Source organism: Saimiri boliviensis, chromosome 17 (genome assembly GCF_048565385.1).
Source record: "Saimiri boliviensis isolate mSaiBol1 chromosome 17, mSaiBol1.pri, whole genome shotgun sequence".
Classification (NCBI taxonomy): Eukaryota; Metazoa; Chordata; class Mammalia; order Primates; family Cebidae; genus Saimiri; species Saimiri boliviensis.
The window spans coordinates 54,290,730-54,309,929 of NC_133465.1; the positions used below are offsets into that span (position 1 = coordinate 54,290,730).

A 19,200-nucleotide genomic window follows, 5' to 3' on the forward strand; every position below is an offset into this window, starting at 1 on the left:
GGTACCTCAGCCAGGGCAGCAGAACTCCACAAGCTTGCTCTTCCCACATTGTGTCATTCAAAGTCCTTTCTCCAGGCCGGGCAAGGTGACTCACACGTGTATTCCCAGCATTTTGGGAGGCTGGGGTGGGTGGATCACTTGAGGTCAGGAGTTCAAGACCAGACTGATCAACATGGCAAAAGTCCATCTCTACTAAAATTACAAAAATCAGCTGGTCATGGTGGTGCATACCTGTAATCCCAGCTACTCAGGGGGCTGATGCAGGAGAATCCCTTGAACTGAGGAGGCAGAGGTTGCAGTGAGGCAAGATTGTGCCACTGCACCCCAGCCTGGGAGACAGTCCAGAAGTCCATCTCAAAAAAAAAAAAGAAAAAGAAAGAAAGAAAGAAAAAGAAAAAGAAAAAGAAACAGAGTCCTTTCTCCAGAACAGGTAGTGTGGTGCTAATCAGTTTAGTCAGTTGAGCTGCTTCTGCCTCCTCCTCCTCCTCCTCTTCCTCTTCTTTCTTCTTTCTTATTCTTCTGAGATGGAGTCTCATTCTGTCACCAAGGTTGGAGTGCAGTGGCATGATACTGGCTCACTGCAACCTCTGCCTCCTGTGTTCAAGTGATTCTCCTGCCTCAGCCTCCTGAGTAGCTGGGATTACAGGCACCCACCACTATGCCGGGCTAATTTTTTTACTTTTTTAGTAGAGACAGAGCTTCGCCATGTTGGCCAGCCTGGTCTCAAACACCCCCTGACTTCAGGTGATCTGCCCGCCTTGGCAGAGATTACAGGTGTGATCTACCACTCCCAGCGCAGCTATTTTAGCTTCTAAATTTCTCTGAGTTCAGGGATCCTGCCCCCAACACAAGCAGCGCTTTGCCTCATTTTGTCCTTCCATAAGGGGCAGATTGTTCTCCCTCAATTCCCAGGTGAGAATGGCCCAGTGGCACCGGGTGCCTTGTGGAAACCTCGCAGCAGGACAAGGCGAAGGCAGAGACGGCCAGGACTGAGCCTCCTGTCTCCTGGTGCCCAGGGTTGGGGCTACTGCAATATTATCTGAAGGTCATAAGCATCGGATGCCCCCAGAGATGAGAGCAGGAAAGAACACCCTCTCCTGCCCTGAAATCTTCCACCCTTGAGTTTAAGGGCATCCAGCACGTGACGCTGTAGAAACACAAGCAAACAAACAAGCAAACGCTTCTAGAAGTGGTTGGCAGTGGGATTGCCAACCAACATTGAAAACCCACACCCCTGTGGTCGAGGATGTGAATGCTGGGCCCTGCCACCTCCCCCTTTTCAGAGCAGAGGACGGAGCTCATTTTCTGCCGTCATTCCTGAAGCACAACCCGACCAGCACCCCAGACTCATCATCTGCTGGGGGGCACTGGGCTGTGGGCTGTTCTCCAGGCAGGCCTGTGGGAGGATCTGAGAGGGATGTCATCAATGATACCAGCTCTGAGAAACATGGGGTCACTGGGAGGGTGCGGACACCACTTACCCCTGCTCCTTCCAGCACCACCAGAGAGGAGGAGCCAGGTGGGAATGGAGGAGGGTCCCTGAGCTCCACGTAGCTTTCTGCGTCCCCCACCATCCTTCCTCCAATGTCAACTGGGACATGGAGCCCCCATGACAGGGCCTTTTAGCCAGTGCAGGGGACTTAGATGTGGACTTTAGACCACGGAAGAAGTCGCCTTTGGAATGAGAGTGGCAGGGGCCTAAGCTGGGGACCACTGCATAACTCCACAGGTGGACACAGGGGTGGCAAGTCTCCCCAGACAAGTTACTGCCAGGAACACGTGGGACAAGCCAAGGGAGGGAAGTGTCTCCTCTCAACTTTCCATTTCTGTAGCCCCCAGAATTATGGTGACTGAGAGGACTCTAGAGACCCCTGGGGAAACACCTTTATAAAGGATTACCATTGCAACCACTGGACCAGAGGAATGAACTGAGGCCCACACGTGTGGGTAGAAGTCAGTGACTTTTTTCTCTAGTCTAGAATCTTCCCAGGGCCTTGAGCAATGGAAACCACATCCATACTTCATTGCTAGTAAAAAGTAATCTTTGAATTAGACTTGGGATTTTCCTAACAGTACTGGGAAGTCGCCCACTGTTGAGGCATCACTTGGGGCCATATCCCTGGCTCCTGAAGGCTGAGAGACTACTCAGCAAGGGCCCCACATGGCCAGTGGGGTGAGGCTAGGCTTCACACCTCTGACCTCAGTCTCAAAAGGCTCAGGATACATCTCATGATCAGCTTGTTTTGTTTTGTTTTAAAACAAAACAAAACAAAACAACAACAACAACAACAACAACAAAACCAAGACGCGGTTTTGGAAGCCCTTCCTATATCCAACCTCAACTCACTCCAGGGTTCTCTGTGCCTGCTGTGGAAAGTCACAGATCTGCTGTTGATCCTGAAGTGGTGTCTTTCAGGCTTTGAGATTTCCTCTGAGGTTCAAGACTGTGGGGTTGAGGATGATCACATTTTTCGAAGCCACACTCACCCAGTCTTAGGAACAGCCTTCGAGGGACTGGTGGGTGCTCCTTCCACTCCCACTTTGGGTGGCTTGAGGCCAACCCTTCCCGCCTGCAGCTCTGTTGTTTCTTCTTTCAGATCAGAGACTGGTTATCGCATCCAGGACATACTCTACCTCCTTTTGGCTTCCAGCATCCTTTCTGTGAGTCTTGGTACTGAGTCAATTACTCTGCTCATTGGATTAAGGTCTTCAGAGAATATTATGTGGGGACCCCCAAGGGCTTTCCTAGGGGAGGTGAGGAAGATGATCAGTACTTCTGCATGTCCACCATGTGCTTGGCACTCTACTGAGTCTTAGGGATGTGAGTCCCACTTCGTAGCTGAGGATACTGAGGCTCAGAGAGATAAAGTGGCTTGCCCGGAGTTCTCCCAGTTCCTAAGTGACCACGTCTTTCCTTCCATGCCAAGATCTTTAGAAACCTCATATAGTAAAGATGGTAGCACTTCTAGGCATAGACAGAACTTGCCTTAGTGCAAAGCTAGCAGGACGGGGTCAAGCCCCTGCACAGAGGACGTTCCATGAAGATGGGGGGAATTGAACACAAGGAATGTCAGTGGCAGAATTAGGTGTCCGTAGGCATGAGGAAAAGTGGTAGAAAACAACGACCCAGCGTAGCTTGGTTTAGTGAACCGAGGCATATCATGCTGCAAATTTGTATTGCACATTTCAGTGTACATCGTGTTTCACTTCCTGTGTCTCATTGGACCCTTAAATTTGCCACATGATATGGCCAGGGGTCTCAGGCATGGAGGAGGGGCCTTGGAAGGCTTGTGGGAGGAGAGGGGCGGGCACAGTTCTGTTTTGATGGGGTACTGTCTGCACTGGTTGACGATCTCTGAACAACCAAGAAGTATATAACCATCTACCTAACTGGACATGCTAAGTAATTTCACTTTGGGGATTATTCTCCAGGGAGATAGTCCATTGACAGAGAAGTGAAAATCATCAAGGTATGTCCAGTAGTCGTAGGAAGTCTGGGGTGCTTTCCTGATGGGGTGCCCTCAGCTGGATACAGCCTCTCCTTCCTCTAACCTGTCCTGTGGCTATTTATAGATGTTTTATTCCTCTTACCAGACTGTAAGCTCTTTGAGGCAGGATTTCTGCCTTGCATCCTTTCATTCATTCATTCATTCATTCATTCACTCATTCATTCATTCTTCTGTATGTGTATTCACTGATTCAACAAGTAATTGTTGCCTATAACATGTGCCAGACATTGTACCAGGCAGATGGGCTTACCTAGATAAGCAAAATATATGATCCTTTCTCTTTTGGAGCTAACGATCTACTGGGGACAGATAAGAGCAAACAAATAAATATACAACGGTAAAATAGAAATTTCTAATTGGAAACATTGCCATGAAGAAAATAGCTAAAATATATAGGGAGAGAATAAGCCAGGAGGTGAAGGGATGAGGCAGTTGGCACAGTCCCAGGCCCAGAAATTCAACAAGCATCTACTAAGTGGACCCAATGCATGAGAGGACAGTGCCAAGCAAAGAACTCAAATGTCCAACTGGCTGGGCATGGCCAGGTAGCCCATGCTGTGTCTGGACGTCCTCCTACTGGTATAATTATTTTAAAATAACAAGAACAGAGCAGGGGGCGGTGGCTCATGCCTGTAATCCCAGAACTTTGGGAGGCCCAGGTGGGCAGATCATCTGAGGTCAGGAGTTCAAGAGCAGCCTGGCCAACATGGTGAAACCCTGTCTCTTCTAAAAATACAAAAATTAGCCAGGCATGGTGGTGTGCACCTGGAATCCCAGCTACTTGGGAGGCTGAGGCAGGAGAATCTCTTGAACCCAGGAGGTGGAGGTTGCAGTGAGCCAAGATCATGCCATTGCACTCCAGCCTGGGTAACAAAAGTGAAACTCCATCTCAAAAAATAAGTAAGTAAAAAAAAAAAGTAAGTAAATAAATAAAATATAAATATAAATAAAATAATGACAGGAACTTGAATGTATGACAGTATGTACATGAGCAAAATTAAATGCACAAGGTGACAAGGCAGTGTGTTCAAGTTCTCAGGAATTTCTTTTTTTCTTTTTGAGATGGAGTCTTGCTCTGCTGCCCAGCTAAAGTGCAGTGGCATGCTCTTGGCTCACTGCAGCCTCCACCTCCCATATTCAAGTGATCCTCCTGCCTCAGCCCCCCAGTAGCTGGGATTACAGGCATGCACCACCATGCCCAGCTAATTTTTGTATTTTTAGTAGAGATGAGGTTTCGCCATGTTGCCCAGTGGTCTTGAACTCCTGACCTCAGGTGATCCACTTGCCTTGGCCTCCCAAAGTGCTGTGATTACAGGCGTGAGCCACCATGCCCAGCCCCCAGGAATGTTCTATACGGACTCACAACTTGCAGAACTGGAACTCCCTACTTCCCCTCCTGCCAGGTGGGGAAATTATTAGGTCTGGTGGGGGTCGGAATGCCTTAAAAAAAAAAAGTTGAAAATTGTCTTAGGATCAGCCTAGTGTGTTTTAACAAACTACACTCTGAATTAAGTCAGGAGATAATGCTCATTACTTTTTGTTCTCTGCAGTCACCTGTTTCTAAGTAAAGGCTTTAGGTGGGAGAGGCAGGTGTCCCAAAAGGAAGGTTTGTGATTGTTTGCAGCTGAGTCAATGGCAGGACCAGAGGATGACATGCCAGGAGCAGCTTGGAGAGTTGGGACACACCCAGGAACGTCACAGATGTGGGCTCCGAATCCACTTCTTGAAGTCAACCAAAGAGAGCAGACAGGGATTGAAAATACCACGTTCTGGGACTACATTTTTTTTTTTTTTTTTGAGACAGAGTCTCGCTCTGTTGCCCACACTGGAATGCAGTGGTGTGATCTCAGCTCACTGCAACCTCCCCCTCCCAGGTTTAAGCGATTCTCCTGCTTCAGCCTACTGAGTAGCTGGGATTACAGGCATATGCCACCATGCCTGGCTAATTTTTGTTTTTGTTTTTGAGATAGTTTTGCTCTTGTTGCCCAGGCTGGAGTGCAATGGCGTGATCTCGGCTCATTGCAACCTTCGCCTCCCAGGTTCAACCAATTCTCCTGCCTCCGCCTCCTGAGTAGCTAGGATTATAGGCATTCGCCGTCAGGCCTGGCTAATTTTGCATTTTTAGTAGAGATGAGATTTCTCTAGGCTGTCTTGAACTCCCAACCTCAGGTGATCTGCCTGCCTCAGCCTCCCAAAGTATTGGGAGTACAGGTGTGAGCCACCACGCCCAGCCTAATTTTTGTATTTTTAGTAGAGACAGGGTTTCACCACGTTGGCAAGGCTGGTCTCGAACTCCTGACCTCATATGATCCACCCGTTTCGGCATCCCAAGGTGCTAGGATTACAGGCATGAGCCACAGAACCTGGCCCCAAGATGGCTTTAGAGGCCCCTCAGAGAAGCCTCAGTCAGGCTAGAGACCTACTAAGGGATGAACACTACCTGTTCTTGCCACCCCAACAGCACCCAAATAGCCACAGTTTTTTGTGTTTTGTTTTTCTCTCACCTCTGATTCTGCTGGAAAAACACCCAAAATCTCTGGTCAGATCACCCCAACCCTAGCAGCACCTGCAGCAAGAGGGCAGGAAGTCAAGCTAGAATGGAGGAGGAGCCACCTGTGCTTCAACCAGGGTCCCCGGGGAGGAGCTGGATTCCCCCAGTGGGCAGTGGGGCATGTGCCCACCAGGGGCCTCAGAGCTGTGTTCTGGGGAGGGGGCAGGCAGGGGGCAGCTGCAGAGCTGGGCTCCTGGAAGGATGGCACAGTGGCTTCCTCTGGAGGGTGCTCGGAGGCCCCCTACTAGGGCCCTGGTAAGAAGGCGTGGGGCCTTTGGGGCCTCGGACCTTGTGAACATGGGAAAAGCAAATCCCCCTTCAAATCACAAACATTTGAAGACAGCCAAAGTTGGCCCTGGATTCCTCCTCCTTAGGTTTGAGGTCTTACTGCTACCAGGCCCTTCAAGAGAGGTGGCCATGGTGCAGTGGGGAAAATGCTGGATTTGGAGTCAGAAGGTCTAGGTGTGATTCTGGCCAGTTAATGGTAACTTCCCTGGGCCTTGATTTCCTTGTTTGTAAAAATCAGATAGTGTGACCCTCTTCCAGGGACATTAGGCAGAGTGTAAATGAAGATGGATATGTTCAGTCCATTTTTCTTGCATTTAAGAGTTGCTCAATATGTATTTGTTGAACCCAATAAAAGCTTTCAGTTCATATTCTGTGTTCTGATTTTGTGGTGGTGATACAAATCTATATATTTGCTAAAATTCTGTATACCCAAAGGAAACAAACTCAGTTTTTTTTCCTTTTTTGAGACTGAGTTTTGCTCTTGTTGCCCAAGCTGGAATACAGTGGCATGATCTTGGCTCACTGCAACCTCTGTCTCTTGGGTTCAAGCTATTCTCTTACCTCAGCCTCCCAAGTAGCTGGGATTACAGGTGCCTGCCATCACACCTGGCTAATTTTTGAAACAGGGTTTCACCGTGTTGGCCAAGCTGGTCTCAAACTCTTGACCTTAGGTGATCTGCCTGCCTTGGCCTCCCAATGTGCTGGGATTATAGGTGTGAGCCACCACGCCTGGCCCACAATTTTATTGTGATGATTTTTTTTACAAAACAATGTCTGGTCCAAATTTTTTCCCTCGGATGGGCTTTAGGATTCCCATTTTGCAGGTAAAGCAACCGAGACCTGAGATGTCTCCCGTCCCCACCATCAGTACCCAGCTATGTTTCCATTGCCTATGAGAGTTTTGGGGGTGCACAGGACAGACATGAGGTCTCCCAGAGTGTAAGCCCTTAAAACAGAAAAACAGGTCAGAGAGGGCTCCTACGTTAAACCCATGAAGTCAAGCCCTTTGGGGATGTCTGGTGGCAGGGCCAAGGCCTATGCTCAGATGATTTTCTGTTAATAAGAACTTCAGGCTGGGCGTGGTGGCTCACGCATGTAATCCCAGCACTTTGGGAGGCTGAGGTGGGTGGATCACTTGAGGTCAGGAGTCTGAGACGAGCCTGGCTAATATGGTGAAACTCTGTCTCTACTAAAAATACCCAGATTAGCCAAGCATGGCGGTGTGTGCCTGTAATCCCAGCTACTCAGGATTACAGCTACTTGGGAGGCTGAGGCAGAAGAATCGCTAGAACTTGGGTGACAGAGGTTGCAGTGAGCCGAGATCACAACATTGGACTGCAGCCTGGGCGACAGAGACTCTGTCTCAAAAAATAATAATAATAATAAAATAAGAACTTCAAAGTATCAGGGAAACTGAGTTGTTCAAAGGTGTTAAAAAGTGTTTAGGCAAAGCCAAGACCTCCCCCAACCCAGGGCAGCCTCAAGCAGGGGGAGAAATGAAGCCTCCTCCTGCCTTCTACCCGGCTGCGTAGGTCCCTGGTGGAGGCAGGAGGACGCAATTAGTGCCACTATGCAAAGTAGCAGGAAAGGAAGGGCTTCGGCTCACTAGAGGCTGATGCCAAAACAACCTGGTTCCCTACGGCGGCCCAGAGACCGGAGAAAACACAAGGCCTTCCAGGCTTGGCCCAGCCTGACCCAGGGCGGTGGAGAGACTGACCTGAAACCGCAGGTGTGGGTGCCGGCCCCGCTGGCCCCACCTGGAATTCCAGAGGCAATCTGGTGAAAATTGGCACTTTTCTCACTAGTTTCTGTGTGCTAACCTTGATTCGCCAGTTAAACTGGCAGCTCCCCAAGCAGAGGGGCTCCCTATGAATTCCACAGGGGAATTCAGAGCAGGAACAGCAGAGAGGCTCCGAAGGATTCCCTCCAGGGTCAACAGGAAGTGGAGTACAGCCTGTTGGGAGGGGGGTTTGCACACGCAGGTTGATTGCACTTGGCCTTCCAGGTGGGAGCTGTTCCTAGGACCTCCCACAGCTGGTGGGCTGGGGGGCCCTATGGGCCATTGTTTGAGGACCCTGGGAATATAGGGGACCTCCGATGCGAAACTGGGAAAGTCTGAAGGGGTACCATGGCTAAGAAGCCCAAAGCTTCACCATACAAAGCCCCACTTTTTAGATCTCACTCTTGATGGCTTCGCATCAAGCTTTCCTAGGCCCCTTGGGAGATGGGGGTGGGGCGTTATAGAGGCAGGGAAACCCCTACCCTCAGGGAGCTTCCAGTTTGACTGGAGAACCAAGGCCAGAGTGAGTAGCACAAGGCAGTAGCTAAGTCACTGCGGCCTAGGCTGGTCTGAATAGGGCTTGGATAGGGACCAGGTGCTTTGGGAGGGCTTCCTGTAGGTGGAGGCAGAGTGGGACTCAGTTACGGCTTGTTGGCTGAATGGAGTGCAGGGTGAGGGTGTCCCTGCTGAGGGGAAGGACAGGCCCAGCCACTCGCCAGCTGCTCTGGGTCCAGTTAGGGCCTGGCATGCAGCCCCTAGTTTCAGGGGGAAGAAAGGGGGTGTGATCACAGGCTCCAACTGGGTCTTCAGAGAGAAGGGGTGGCAGTCACCTCTCCCGCACCCTCGAGGGCTCACAGGTGCCACATTCAAACAACAGAAGTGCCTACATAGGCATTCCTATCCACCCCAAACCCATAAGATGTCACGAGCCTGTGTGTGGTTTCTCAGGACACATCGTTTATTCCATGGGGAAAGGGGCTTGAGGCTGGGGCGGCCCTGGGGTGGGAGCGGTTGCAGGACAGGAATAATGTTCCCGTGGCTCTTTTGGGGCCCAGTTGGGTCTACGGCGCTTCCCAAGCTCTGCTGGGAGTCCCTTGGCTCCGAGTCCATTTTCGGGTTCTGGACCAGTCTCTGCCTCCCCTATCCCACGCATGGGGACGGATCCCCTCATAGCACCCCCAGGAGGCTGGGTCCTGCCCATCCCCAGAGAACTCCCTCCAGGTTGCTGCCCTGTCGTCCTTCTACTCCAGGCCCTTTGGCAAGAGCTGGGACCAGGGCCTGGAGATGAGTGGTGGCTCTGGTGGGCCAGCTTCAGAGGCTGACTGGGGGTCTGGGAAGGGGGCTGGGCCAGGAGCCAGGAAGCTCCAAAGCAATCACTGAGGCCCAGGAGCCTGCGTGCAGGGCGTGGGGAGGGCCTGGCTCTCACTCCTGGCCTGGGTGCTCACCCACAGACCACTTCACTTCCCCCGTCCGCAATGTCACTATGTCCTCGTAGGTGGCTGTCTGGTCAATGTTCAGGCCCTGGAGACATGAAGCAGAGCTCAGGCTGGGGCCACACCCTGCACACCAGCAGATAGTGGCCACTGACCCGAGGATTCAGAGCTGCGGGGCCTGCCCTGCTCCTCACCTCATAGGTGTGATCTTCCTCCATGCCGGCCTTGCCGTCATCCTGGGGGCAGAGAGGTTGGAGATCAGAGCATTAGTGTCCCCTGGCCCCATCACGCACTGGGCCAGGCTGGGGAGGGCCTGGGGTTGAGGAGTGAGGGGTCAGGAGTGAGGTGCATTCTGACAGAACAGCGGAATGAATGAAGGAAGGAAGGAATGATTAAATCGGTGAGCCAGTGGGGAGGCTCTGGGGACGGGCTTGGCCAACAAGGCCACAACACAAGCTGGGCAGGTGGAGACCCTGCCTATGTCTGGCCTGTGCGGTGGCCTCCTCTGTGGTCCCCCAAGCCTTCCCCTGTCCCCTGATCACCTTGTCCAGCAGCAGGAAGATGGGCACGATGATGAAGAGGATGATCAGCAGCGTCTGGATCATGATGATGCTGTCCTTCAGTGTGTTCCTCCGCTTCAGCTGTTCCAAGGTGCTGAACCCTGTGGGGACAGGGTAAGGGGGGTGCGAGCCTGGGTCAGAGTCCACCTCTTAGGCCTCCAAGGGCAGCTCCCCCAGGTCCCAGTGGCTTTCCTGGGTGCCCTAGGGCCATGGCCATTGCTGCAAGAGGCAGGCCGGGCGGGGGTAGGGGTGGACGGCTACAGGAGCGTCCCGGCCACCCGGCACACACCCATGACTCGCAGCTCCGTGCCGCAGCCCAGGTAGACCTCTAAGGAGTTGTCGCACTCCTGCTGGCAGAAGTAGATCCCGTTGTCCTCAAACCGGATGTCTTGGATGGTGAGGGTGGTGACAGAGCTGCCGTTGGTCTGATGCATGCGGCCCTGTTCCAGGTTCATCTGCTGGGGCTCCTCATCCATCGTCCGCTTCCGGAGCCAGCTCACCATCCTGGAGGTGCCGTTCGTGTAGCACTGTATTTTCACTGTGAAGCCCCGTTTCCTGGCTATGAAACGTGGGTACTGCCAGATCTGAGAGCAAGGGCTACCTGTGGGCGCGAAGGCCAGCCTCAGAACTCCTCTTGGCATCTTCCTGACTGCCAGCCCCCGCAGCAGGCCCCTGCCCTGGCTGGCACAGAACCACTGGGCTCAGTCCTTGCTTCTCAGGGTGTGGGACAGGCAGGAGGCAGAGCCACGTGAGAGACTGAGCCACATGAGAAGCCACGGCCAAGCTCTCAGACTCTGCCCCTTCCCGACTGCCCCACCTACCCTTCGATTTTCCTTTAGAAGAGAGCTGGGACCTTGCCATTCCTTCCCATGCCCATTACAACAGCCTGACCTGGACCACATCCCCAAGACCTGGAGGCACACAGGCCTGGTGCTTTTGCCCCTCCCTTCCCTGGGCTTCCTTGCACCCGCCTGAAATCATCAGTCTCCTCGGTTTCTTCAGGGATACAGGCAAACTCCTAGCCTGGCAACTGAGCCCTTCTTCGGTTGACCCCCACCCCTCCACCTGACTTCCTTCCATCATCCCCCGCTTCCCTCCTGCAGGGACTGGGTCCACTTCTTGTTCCAGAATCCTCTTTCCAGCTTCGACTGCCTTGTTCTCAGTGAGCACTCCCTGGGAATCCCTGAGCTCCTTACACAGTGACCCTGCCCTGGAGGGCTCACCTGAGGCTCAGCCAGATCCCCAGCTAGACAGGCCAAAGCCTGAGCCCCAGAGAAACCCCCAGGCTCCCCCGCTGTGACCCAGAGTTTATCCCAGCCCCTCAGTGGCCACGGCTGGAGAGCCTGTGTCTAATGAGGATGACAGCGGGCCCGAGGTGGGGTTCGCAGGAGATCCTGAGGAGGCCCGGGGATGGGAGTCCTGGCTGGGGAGATCAGACAAGGGTGGGAAGTGGGGGACCCCCAGGACAGGACCATAGTCGGACACAGGCAAACTTGCCCTCAGAAGGGTGGGTGAGGCCACTGACCTTTGGGATTCTGGTGCGGTTGCTTTGAATTGGTTGCTGGCACCGGCTCAGCTGCTGGGAGGGAGGAAGTGGGCGGGGCCAGGTCAGGACCTCCTCCGGCCCGGGCTGCCCCATCCCTGCATGCCCTCTAGGTTCCAGAGCTACTTCCTCCTTCCATGACAGCAGCTTCAAGACCCCACAGTCCTCCCTGCCCCCTGTGCTTGAAAGACAGGAGTGGGGTGGGGGGTATTGGAAAACTCCCCCCCAGCCCCCTTTCTGCCTTTGACCCTCAGGGTGGCTTTGAGCAGGCATCTGAATGAGACAGATGGGACAGGGAAATCTCAGCATTTTGAGAGGCCAAGACAGGAGGATTGCTTGAGGCCAGGAGTTTGAGACCAGCCTGGGCAACAAGGGAGACCGTGTCTCTATTTTTTTGTTTTTGTTCTTTTTTTAAAAAAAAAAAGAGAAACGGGAAGAAAGTCACAGTCCGGAGGCTCTTCCATCTCCCAGAGGAGGGGGTCGCATTTGGATCACGCATCTTCCAGGGTCCAGTTGGGACGGCCCCTCCCCTGCCGGCGCCCGGGCAGTACCCTCAGCCTCTTCCTCCTGAGCCCAGTTTTCCCAAGGCCCTGGCTGCTAACGCTGGCTTGCTTCTCATGCCCAGCTCAGCCCGACGCCCTCCAGGCAGGAGAGGGGTTGGGGCCACATACTCCTGACCCCCTCCCCATGTGCAGCTGACACCCACAGACCCAGGCCCCAGGGCCATGAGAGAGAGACAGGCGGCAGAAAGAGTGAGAGACAAAGGAGGAGGGTGGAGCGAGCGGGGGGGCTGGGCCACAGGGCCCAGAGAGCTGGAGACAGAGCGAACCCTGCAGACCTCGTCCTGGGTACCTGAGAGCAGCAGCAGCAGCAGCACCAGCCAGAGGCTGGGCACAGGAGACAACGCCAGCCCAGCCATGGTCACCGCTCCGTCCCCAACCCCAAGCCCGTGACAACGTCCGTCTGAGGCTGCTTGGGGGAAAACGTGTAACTGCACCGGCCGCAGCCTATCCCCTCCTTGCCTCTTCCTCACCAGGCCCCTTCCTGCCATGCAAATCGGGACCCAGGGGAGGCACCAGCTCTCCGGGGACCTTGGGGGAGGGCGGGCTCTTGTCAGCTGGGTCGCTAAGGCGTGGCAGGCGCCCAGCTTGAGCAGCACAACTGGGGTCCTCAGTGGATGCCTCTGGGGGCCAGCCTTCTGGGGGCAGCCTGTGCTCCTGTCTCTCTGTGCCTACCCCACTGGTGGTCATCCCCTGGGACAGCCAGCCTCCCCTCTGCCATCTGAGCCTGGCAGGTCTTTATTCCTGGGCCCTGAGCGAAATAGGCACCTGTCCTATGGATGAACTTGAACTTAGCTCCTCTGCCCCGAACCATCCTTCAACCTGCGGGAAGAGGAGCACTGAGGAAGGACAGTGCAGGGGGCTGGGGCCAGCCACAGACCCAGGCCAGGCACCTGGAGGGGCCCAGAGCAGAGCCTCTTGGCTGGAGTTCAGGCAGCCATGTTGGAAGTTGACCCAGGGGAGGATGGGAACTATAGAGGTTCTTGAGCAAGAGCAGGCCAAGTGTGGCAGCCACCGGGAGAAGATTCGGTCCAAGCCCGGGTGAGAGGCCTCCCTTCCTCATGCTGTGAAAGCGTTTGTAGGGGCTGCCAAACAGGGTGGAGGTAGGTGGAGACAGCTGTGAGAAAACCCACCATGTAGCCATCGGGGCTTCTTCAGGGGTTCTTAACTGTGGGATTCTGAGTGCATGGGATTGTGGTCTGCAGGTCCAGGGCGTCTTAGGCAGGGAACGGGGGCTGGTGTGGGAGAGCCCTCAAGTCCTCCAGCTGTATCCTGCCTGTCTGCAGGGTGCTGGATGGAGCCACAGTACTCAGGAACTCATCTAAGCAAATCTTTGGGGCTGCCCCTGGGTCCAATGTAGCCCCTTCAGAGACAGTCTTGTGCAGGCCCCAACCTGTACAACTGTCCACAGCAGCCTTGTGGACGACCGCAGCCCTGCAGCTAAGCCCTCTTTGAGTTTTCTGTCTCCTGGCAGCTTCTTTTTTGTCTCTCATCCCCAACCCCTGGGAGAGGAAGCGATGCTCAACTGTCGGTGCCCTCTGTCCCCATCTCTCTCCCCGACGAGCCTTCATTCTCCAGCCTGTGCTGGGCAGGTCTGTCTGGATTTAGGGAGAAGCAGACCCGCCTCCCGTGGCACGGCTGGAAGGCAGAGGGTCTAGGCGGTCCCTCTTTGGATCTGGGGCTGGGCCTCACACCTTACAAGGCAGGAGCCACTCTCAAGGGGTGCAGGCCAGGATCTGAGCCACAGCAATCGAGGACAGGAGGATTAAGGTTTCATCTGAGGAACAGCTCGTTCCGGGCAGTCCCAGATGTTCTTGCTCATCTCCAGATGTTCCAAATGAAAAAAAAAAAAAAAAAAAAAAACGTTTCTCTGAAAAGGTGTCAGATGTTCAGTTCATGGAATAAACAGCCCAGAGATGTAAACATCACCTGAGGTCAGCATGGGGCCCACAGCCCGGATGCTGGTGAGGGCGGTTGGAGAGAGACTGACAGGGAATTCGGGGGGCAAAATCTGGGGGTCTCTTGGTTTGGGAAATACTCTTCCCGAGCCCCTAATGACAGAGTCCTTGGAATCTCCCCTAAGTCGGTGTGTATGACGGGGAAAGGCTTGGGGTACACATGTTTGTGGTGTGTGTGTGTGTGTGTGTGTGTGCTCACACAAGTGTATGGCCTGGGCCCTGTGGTGTGGGGCCTACGTGGGAGCTCGTCCTGGGGCCCAGGGAACTGTAGGGGGGTACAGAGGTTGGGGGGGCAATTGGCATCCTGCAGACTCACACACATCAACACCTCCACGGACAGGGATGCAGATGTGGCCTTTGGGCTTCATTCCCATTCATGCCGGGCAGGGATCTGTTTTCAGGAGCGGGGGAGGCAGCGGGGGCCCAACCGCCTGCAGGGTTATTTGTCACAGCTTGGACCAGGCTGTTCCCTCGCTGGTGACAACACCCCCGAGCCCCATCCTGGGCTCATGATGCCCTTTCTTTCCCAGAACAGGAGGCCTCACAAGCCCACCCCTGCCTCTGCCCTCTGCTGCCCCAGGCCTCACATTCTGACGTCTGACAACACCCCACTTTCCAGGAAGGCAACAGCAAAATAAGGGATGGGGGGGCCTGGGAAAGGGACAAGGAGTTCAGCGGGTGGGGAAGCAAGAAGGCAGCTATCCCCAGTCACCCTCGCAGGCTGGGAGCGGGAGGAACCTCAGGGAGAGAAGAGCTCGGACATCTACCTCCTTCCCCAGCCCAGAGGTCCTGGGTCTGCTTGGCTGCTGAGGCCGGGAAGAGACCTGCTAAAAAGGACGTGTGTTTGAGTCCTGACCCAGCAGTGAAATCTCCCAGGTTACCAGTGGTTCTCAACTAGGGGTGGCTCTGCCCCCATTGGGGGAGTGTCTGGTCACACGTCAGGGCAATCGCGCCGGTCACAATGATGGGTGGGTACCCAGAGGTGGTAGGGCATTGGCTGGCAAAGTAGAGTTCCCTGCCCCACATAACAACAGCACCCCATGAGGCAACACCCGTTCTTAACCTCTCAGTGAGCAAGGTTCCTCATTTTCGTAAAATAGAAATAATCCCAATAGCGCGTTTTTTTGGTTGGTGTTTTCTGGTTTTTTTCTGAGGCAAGGTCTCGATCTGTCCCCCAAGCTGGAGTGCAATCTCCATTCACTGCAACCTCCACCTCCCCAGCTCAAGTGGCCCACCCACCTCAGCCTCCCGAGTAGCTGGGAATACAGGTCACACCGCCATGCCTGGCTAATCTTTGTGTTTGTTGTAGAGACAGATTTCACCATGTTGCCCAGGCTGGGCTCGAACTCCTGAGCTCGAGCAATCCACCCGCCTCAGCCTCCCAAAATGCTGCGATTACAGGTGTGAGCTACCATGCCCTGCCAGTTTTTTTGTTTTGTAAATTTCATTATTATTATACTTTAAGTTCTGAGGTACGTGTGCAGAATGTGCAGGTTTGTTCCATAGGTATACACGTGCCATGGTGGTTTACTGCACCCATCAACCCATCATCTACATTAGGTATTTCCCCTAATGCTACCCCTCCCCCAGGCCCCCACCTCCTGACAGGCCCCAGTGTTTGATGTTCCTCTCCCTGTGTCCATGTATTCTCATTGTTCAACTCCCACTTGAGAACATGCGGTGTTTGGTTTTCTGTGCTTGTGTTAGTTTGCTGAGAATGATGGTTTCCAGCTTCATCCATGTCCCTGCAAAAGACAGGAACTCATCCTTTTTTATGACTGCTAGAGTTTTTGATTTAATGCTATGAAGTTTCTTGAAGCACTGCTTTTGCTGTATCACAGAGGTTCTGATAAGTTATGTCATTATCATTCATTTCAAAGAATTTTTTTAAATTTCCATCTTGATTTCACTGTTAACCCCCAAATCATTCAAGAACAGATTATTTCATTTCCACATATTTGTTTACCTTTGAGGGTTCCTTTTGGAGTGGATTTTTAGTTTTATTCTGTTGTGGTTGGAGAAGATACTTGATATGATTTTGGTTTTCTAAAAGACACACTTACATGCATGTTTATAGCAGCCCAATTCACGATTGCAAAGACATGGAAGCAACCTAGGAGCCTATCAGTCTATGAATGGAGAAAGAAAATGCGGTGCATATACACCTCTGCTCAGCCATAAAAAAAGAAAAAAAAAGAAAGAAATGAAATCACATCTCGGAGCAACCTGGATGGAGCTGGAGGCCATTATTCTAAGTAAAGTAACTCAGGAGTGGAAAGCCAGATATCCTATGTTCTCACTTACAAGTGGGAGCTAATCTATGGGGATGCAAAGGCATAAGAATGGTGTGATGGACTTTGGGAACTCAGTGGGGAACGTGGAAGGAGGCGGAGGGATAAAAGACTACACACTGGGTACAGTGTACACTGCTCAGGTGACGGGTACACAAAAATCTCAGAAATCACCACTAAAGAACTTATCCATGTAACAAAAAAACTACCTGTACCCCAAAGCGATTGAAAAAAAATGTAAAACCAGTGAGAAGCTCCCACTCCAGGGAGGGAAGACAGCACCCTGGGGGCGCTCAAACAACTCTTGAGATGCTGGACACCTCCGCTCCCCAAAGCACTTACAGAGCTGAAAGCTGGGAAGGGGCTGCAGAGGCAACGGAAGGACATCTCGGGAGCAGCCTGAGAGTGCCTCCCCATCCCCCACGCCAGTGCTACATAACCTCAGGACCCAGGAAGAGAGGGTGTAGTCATCCCGAAAAGAATCAACTGCTTACTCGTCTGGAGATTACAGTCCTGGGAGTCAGACGTTGTTACAGAAAAGAAATTTACAGGCTGGGTGCAGTGGCTCTCGCCTGTAATCCCAGCACCTTGGGAGACCGAGGCAGGAGGATCACCTGAGGCCAGGAGGCTGAGACAAGCCTGGGCAACCTAGCAAAACCCCAACTCTACAAAAAAACTAGCCAGGTGTGGTGGTGTGCACCTGTAGTCTCAGCTACTCAGGAGGCTGAGGTGGGAGGATTGTTTGAGCCTGATAATTCGAAGCTGCAGTGAACCATGATTGTACCACTGCACTCCAGTTTGGGTGACAGAATGAAACCCTATCTCAAAAAAAAAAAAAAAAAAAAAAGAAAGAAAGAAAGAAAAAGAAAATTACATACAAGATTACATTTTACTCTGGGGCTGTGGGCTAAGCCTGTTGCATAAGAATACTCTTATCACAGGACCACGTGACCATGGGCTAGCTGGGGTCAGAGGTCAGTCCTAGGGTCAGTGCCTCTGTATTGAGAGAGAAACTGTGCTGTGTGCCCCACTGGCACCTTGAGGCCTCTGAGAGGGGCAGAGAAGTGAAGGGGCTTCTGGTGAGGAGAAGCTGGGGACACAAGGTACCAACAGGGACCACCCGGAAGACACTGAGTGCGGTGCTGCCTGTTGGGGGGTTGGGGCTTGACCCCTGATTCTGTCTTGTCTCTTGGATTCCAGCTAAGGGGCTTTTGGAAGGAGGCAGGAGAGAGCTGGACTGAGCCAGTGGGTGGAGCTGGGGCCTCCTTATCCTGCCCAGCCCCCTGAGAGGCTCCTGTGTCTTCCACATTTGGCTCCAATCCCCACTGGCCCATCTTGCTTCTCACCACCCTGAGCCCCACCCACATCCACACTGACAGGCAGAAGGGAGAAGCCACACACCAGAGGTACCAGGGACAGTTTATTGTAAGAACTGTACAAAGGAGCCCACCTGCTGGCCTGGTGTAGGACCTGTTCCCCCCAGATCAGGCAGGAATGGGCATCATCTGCAGGGGAGGGGCCACAGGCAGGGAGGGGCTGGACCTTGCTCATCTACTTTTCCTCTGCAGCCTGCACATAGTCCATGGAGAATACCCAGCCAAACATTTCTGAGGCCCCAGGGCCCAGGAGGGCAAGGCAGAGGGGTAGGGTGCTGGGCAGGGGAGGCTGCCCCCATTAGACAAAGCTTCTGAAGGAAGAGATGGAAGGAGTGGAGGCCTCCTTCCATAGAGGAGACACAGGGAGGAGGCAGGGAGCAGGGCTCAGGCCATGAGAAACGGAGGGAAGGAGAGGAGCCCACTGGGAGTGAGGGACAGGGCTGTTTAGGCAGTGCCGGGAGCAGGCGAGGGAGCATAGTAGACCATAAAGATGATTCTGGCCCGTAAGCATGACAGGCAGATGTGCACACTCAAAGCCCACATACATGTCTTGAAGGTTTTGCTGCTTCCTGAATTTTAATCAAAGTCTTCATGAGAAAAAAGAAGAAAAAGAAGAGGAACTAAGGCCAACAGGATGCCCTGAGTGCACCTTACCACGTGTGTTCACACTCATCCACACACTCACAGCACAGTTCACCCTCCCAGACACGGGAACATGCCCATGGACAGGCCTGTTCAGCACGACACAGCAGCCATACTCCATGAACCTTGAAACACTCCAGGGCACATTGACACACATATACACAAAGATACCCAGACACATGTGCATAATGCAGGCACCAGTACACAGTGGTTCACACACACACATACAGTCACACACTTGAACACGTACAGGCCTACAAGCATCCAAGCAGACACACAGCCACAGGGACACACACAAGTGAAAATCCAGTGATGCCTGAGTGGGTCTTTCACCCCTCCTCCTCCTCCGGGCACAGCCTCTGTTCTCCAGGAGCCTGCAGAGGCCTGGCCCTGCCATACCCAGAACAGCGGTGCAGCAGAGGTGCTTTTCTGGCCACAGGAGGTTGGAAGGTTGAGCCTGAGCCAGTTGGGCCTTCCCTGCTGCATGCCCCAGGGTTGAAATCTCTAACCTGAGCTCAACTGAATATTATTAGGATCACTTTGAGAAGAGAGGTGGGAAGGATGAGGGGAGAGAAAGAGATGGGCGTGGGAGATGAGAAAGGAGATCTCTGAGGCTGGAGGAGGACCCTGGAGCCCTGGTGGTGCTCACGGAGGAGGCAGGGGGAGTGGGAAGGGGCGAGAATCTTCTTACTGAGCAGCAGGTCCTCAC

General features: G+C 53.3%; 1 protein-coding gene across 2 annotated transcripts; it reads right to left on the reverse strand.

The window, feature by feature from the left end:
• Nucleotides 1–9,065: 9,065 nt before the first annotated feature.
• Nucleotides 9,066–12,671, reverse strand: CD79B (CD79b molecule). Of its 2 annotated transcripts, none has more exons than XM_074388840.1 (6): nucleotides 12,517–12,671; nucleotides 11,647–11,697; nucleotides 10,411–10,722; nucleotides 10,104–10,222; nucleotides 9,756–9,797; nucleotides 9,066–9,649 (listed from the first exon to the last, which is right to left on the reverse strand). In XM_074388840.1, exons 1-6 carry the CDS (start codon nucleotides 12,581–12,583, stop codon nucleotides 9,551–9,553), a joined length of 690 nt encoding a protein of 229 aa, XP_074244941.1. In that variant the 5' UTR covers nucleotides 12,584–12,671; the 3' UTR covers nucleotides 9,066–9,550. The 2 variants fall into 2 exon arrangements, with proteins under 2 accessions (XP_074244941.1, XP_010328607.1); XM_010330305.3 differs by having other exon boundaries at nucleotides 11,647–11,700.
• Between the last annotated feature and the right edge of the window lie 6,529 nt (nucleotides 12,672–19,200).

Bases quoted from the DNA above. Each gene is read 5' to 3' on its own strand.
- CD79B (XM_010330305.3), bottom strand. From the start codon at position 12,583: ATGGCTGGGCTGGCGTTGTCTCCTGTGCCCAGCCTCTGGCTGGTGCTG. The intron at 10,223-10,410 runs GTGTGTGCCGGG...CTGTCCCCACAG, and splicing joins CACGGAGCTGCGAGTCATGG to GGTTCAGCACCTTGGAACAG. The intron at 9,650-9,755 runs GTGAGGAGCAGG...TCATGTCTCCAG, and splicing joins AGGAAGATCACACCTATGAG to GGCCTGAACATTGACCAGAC.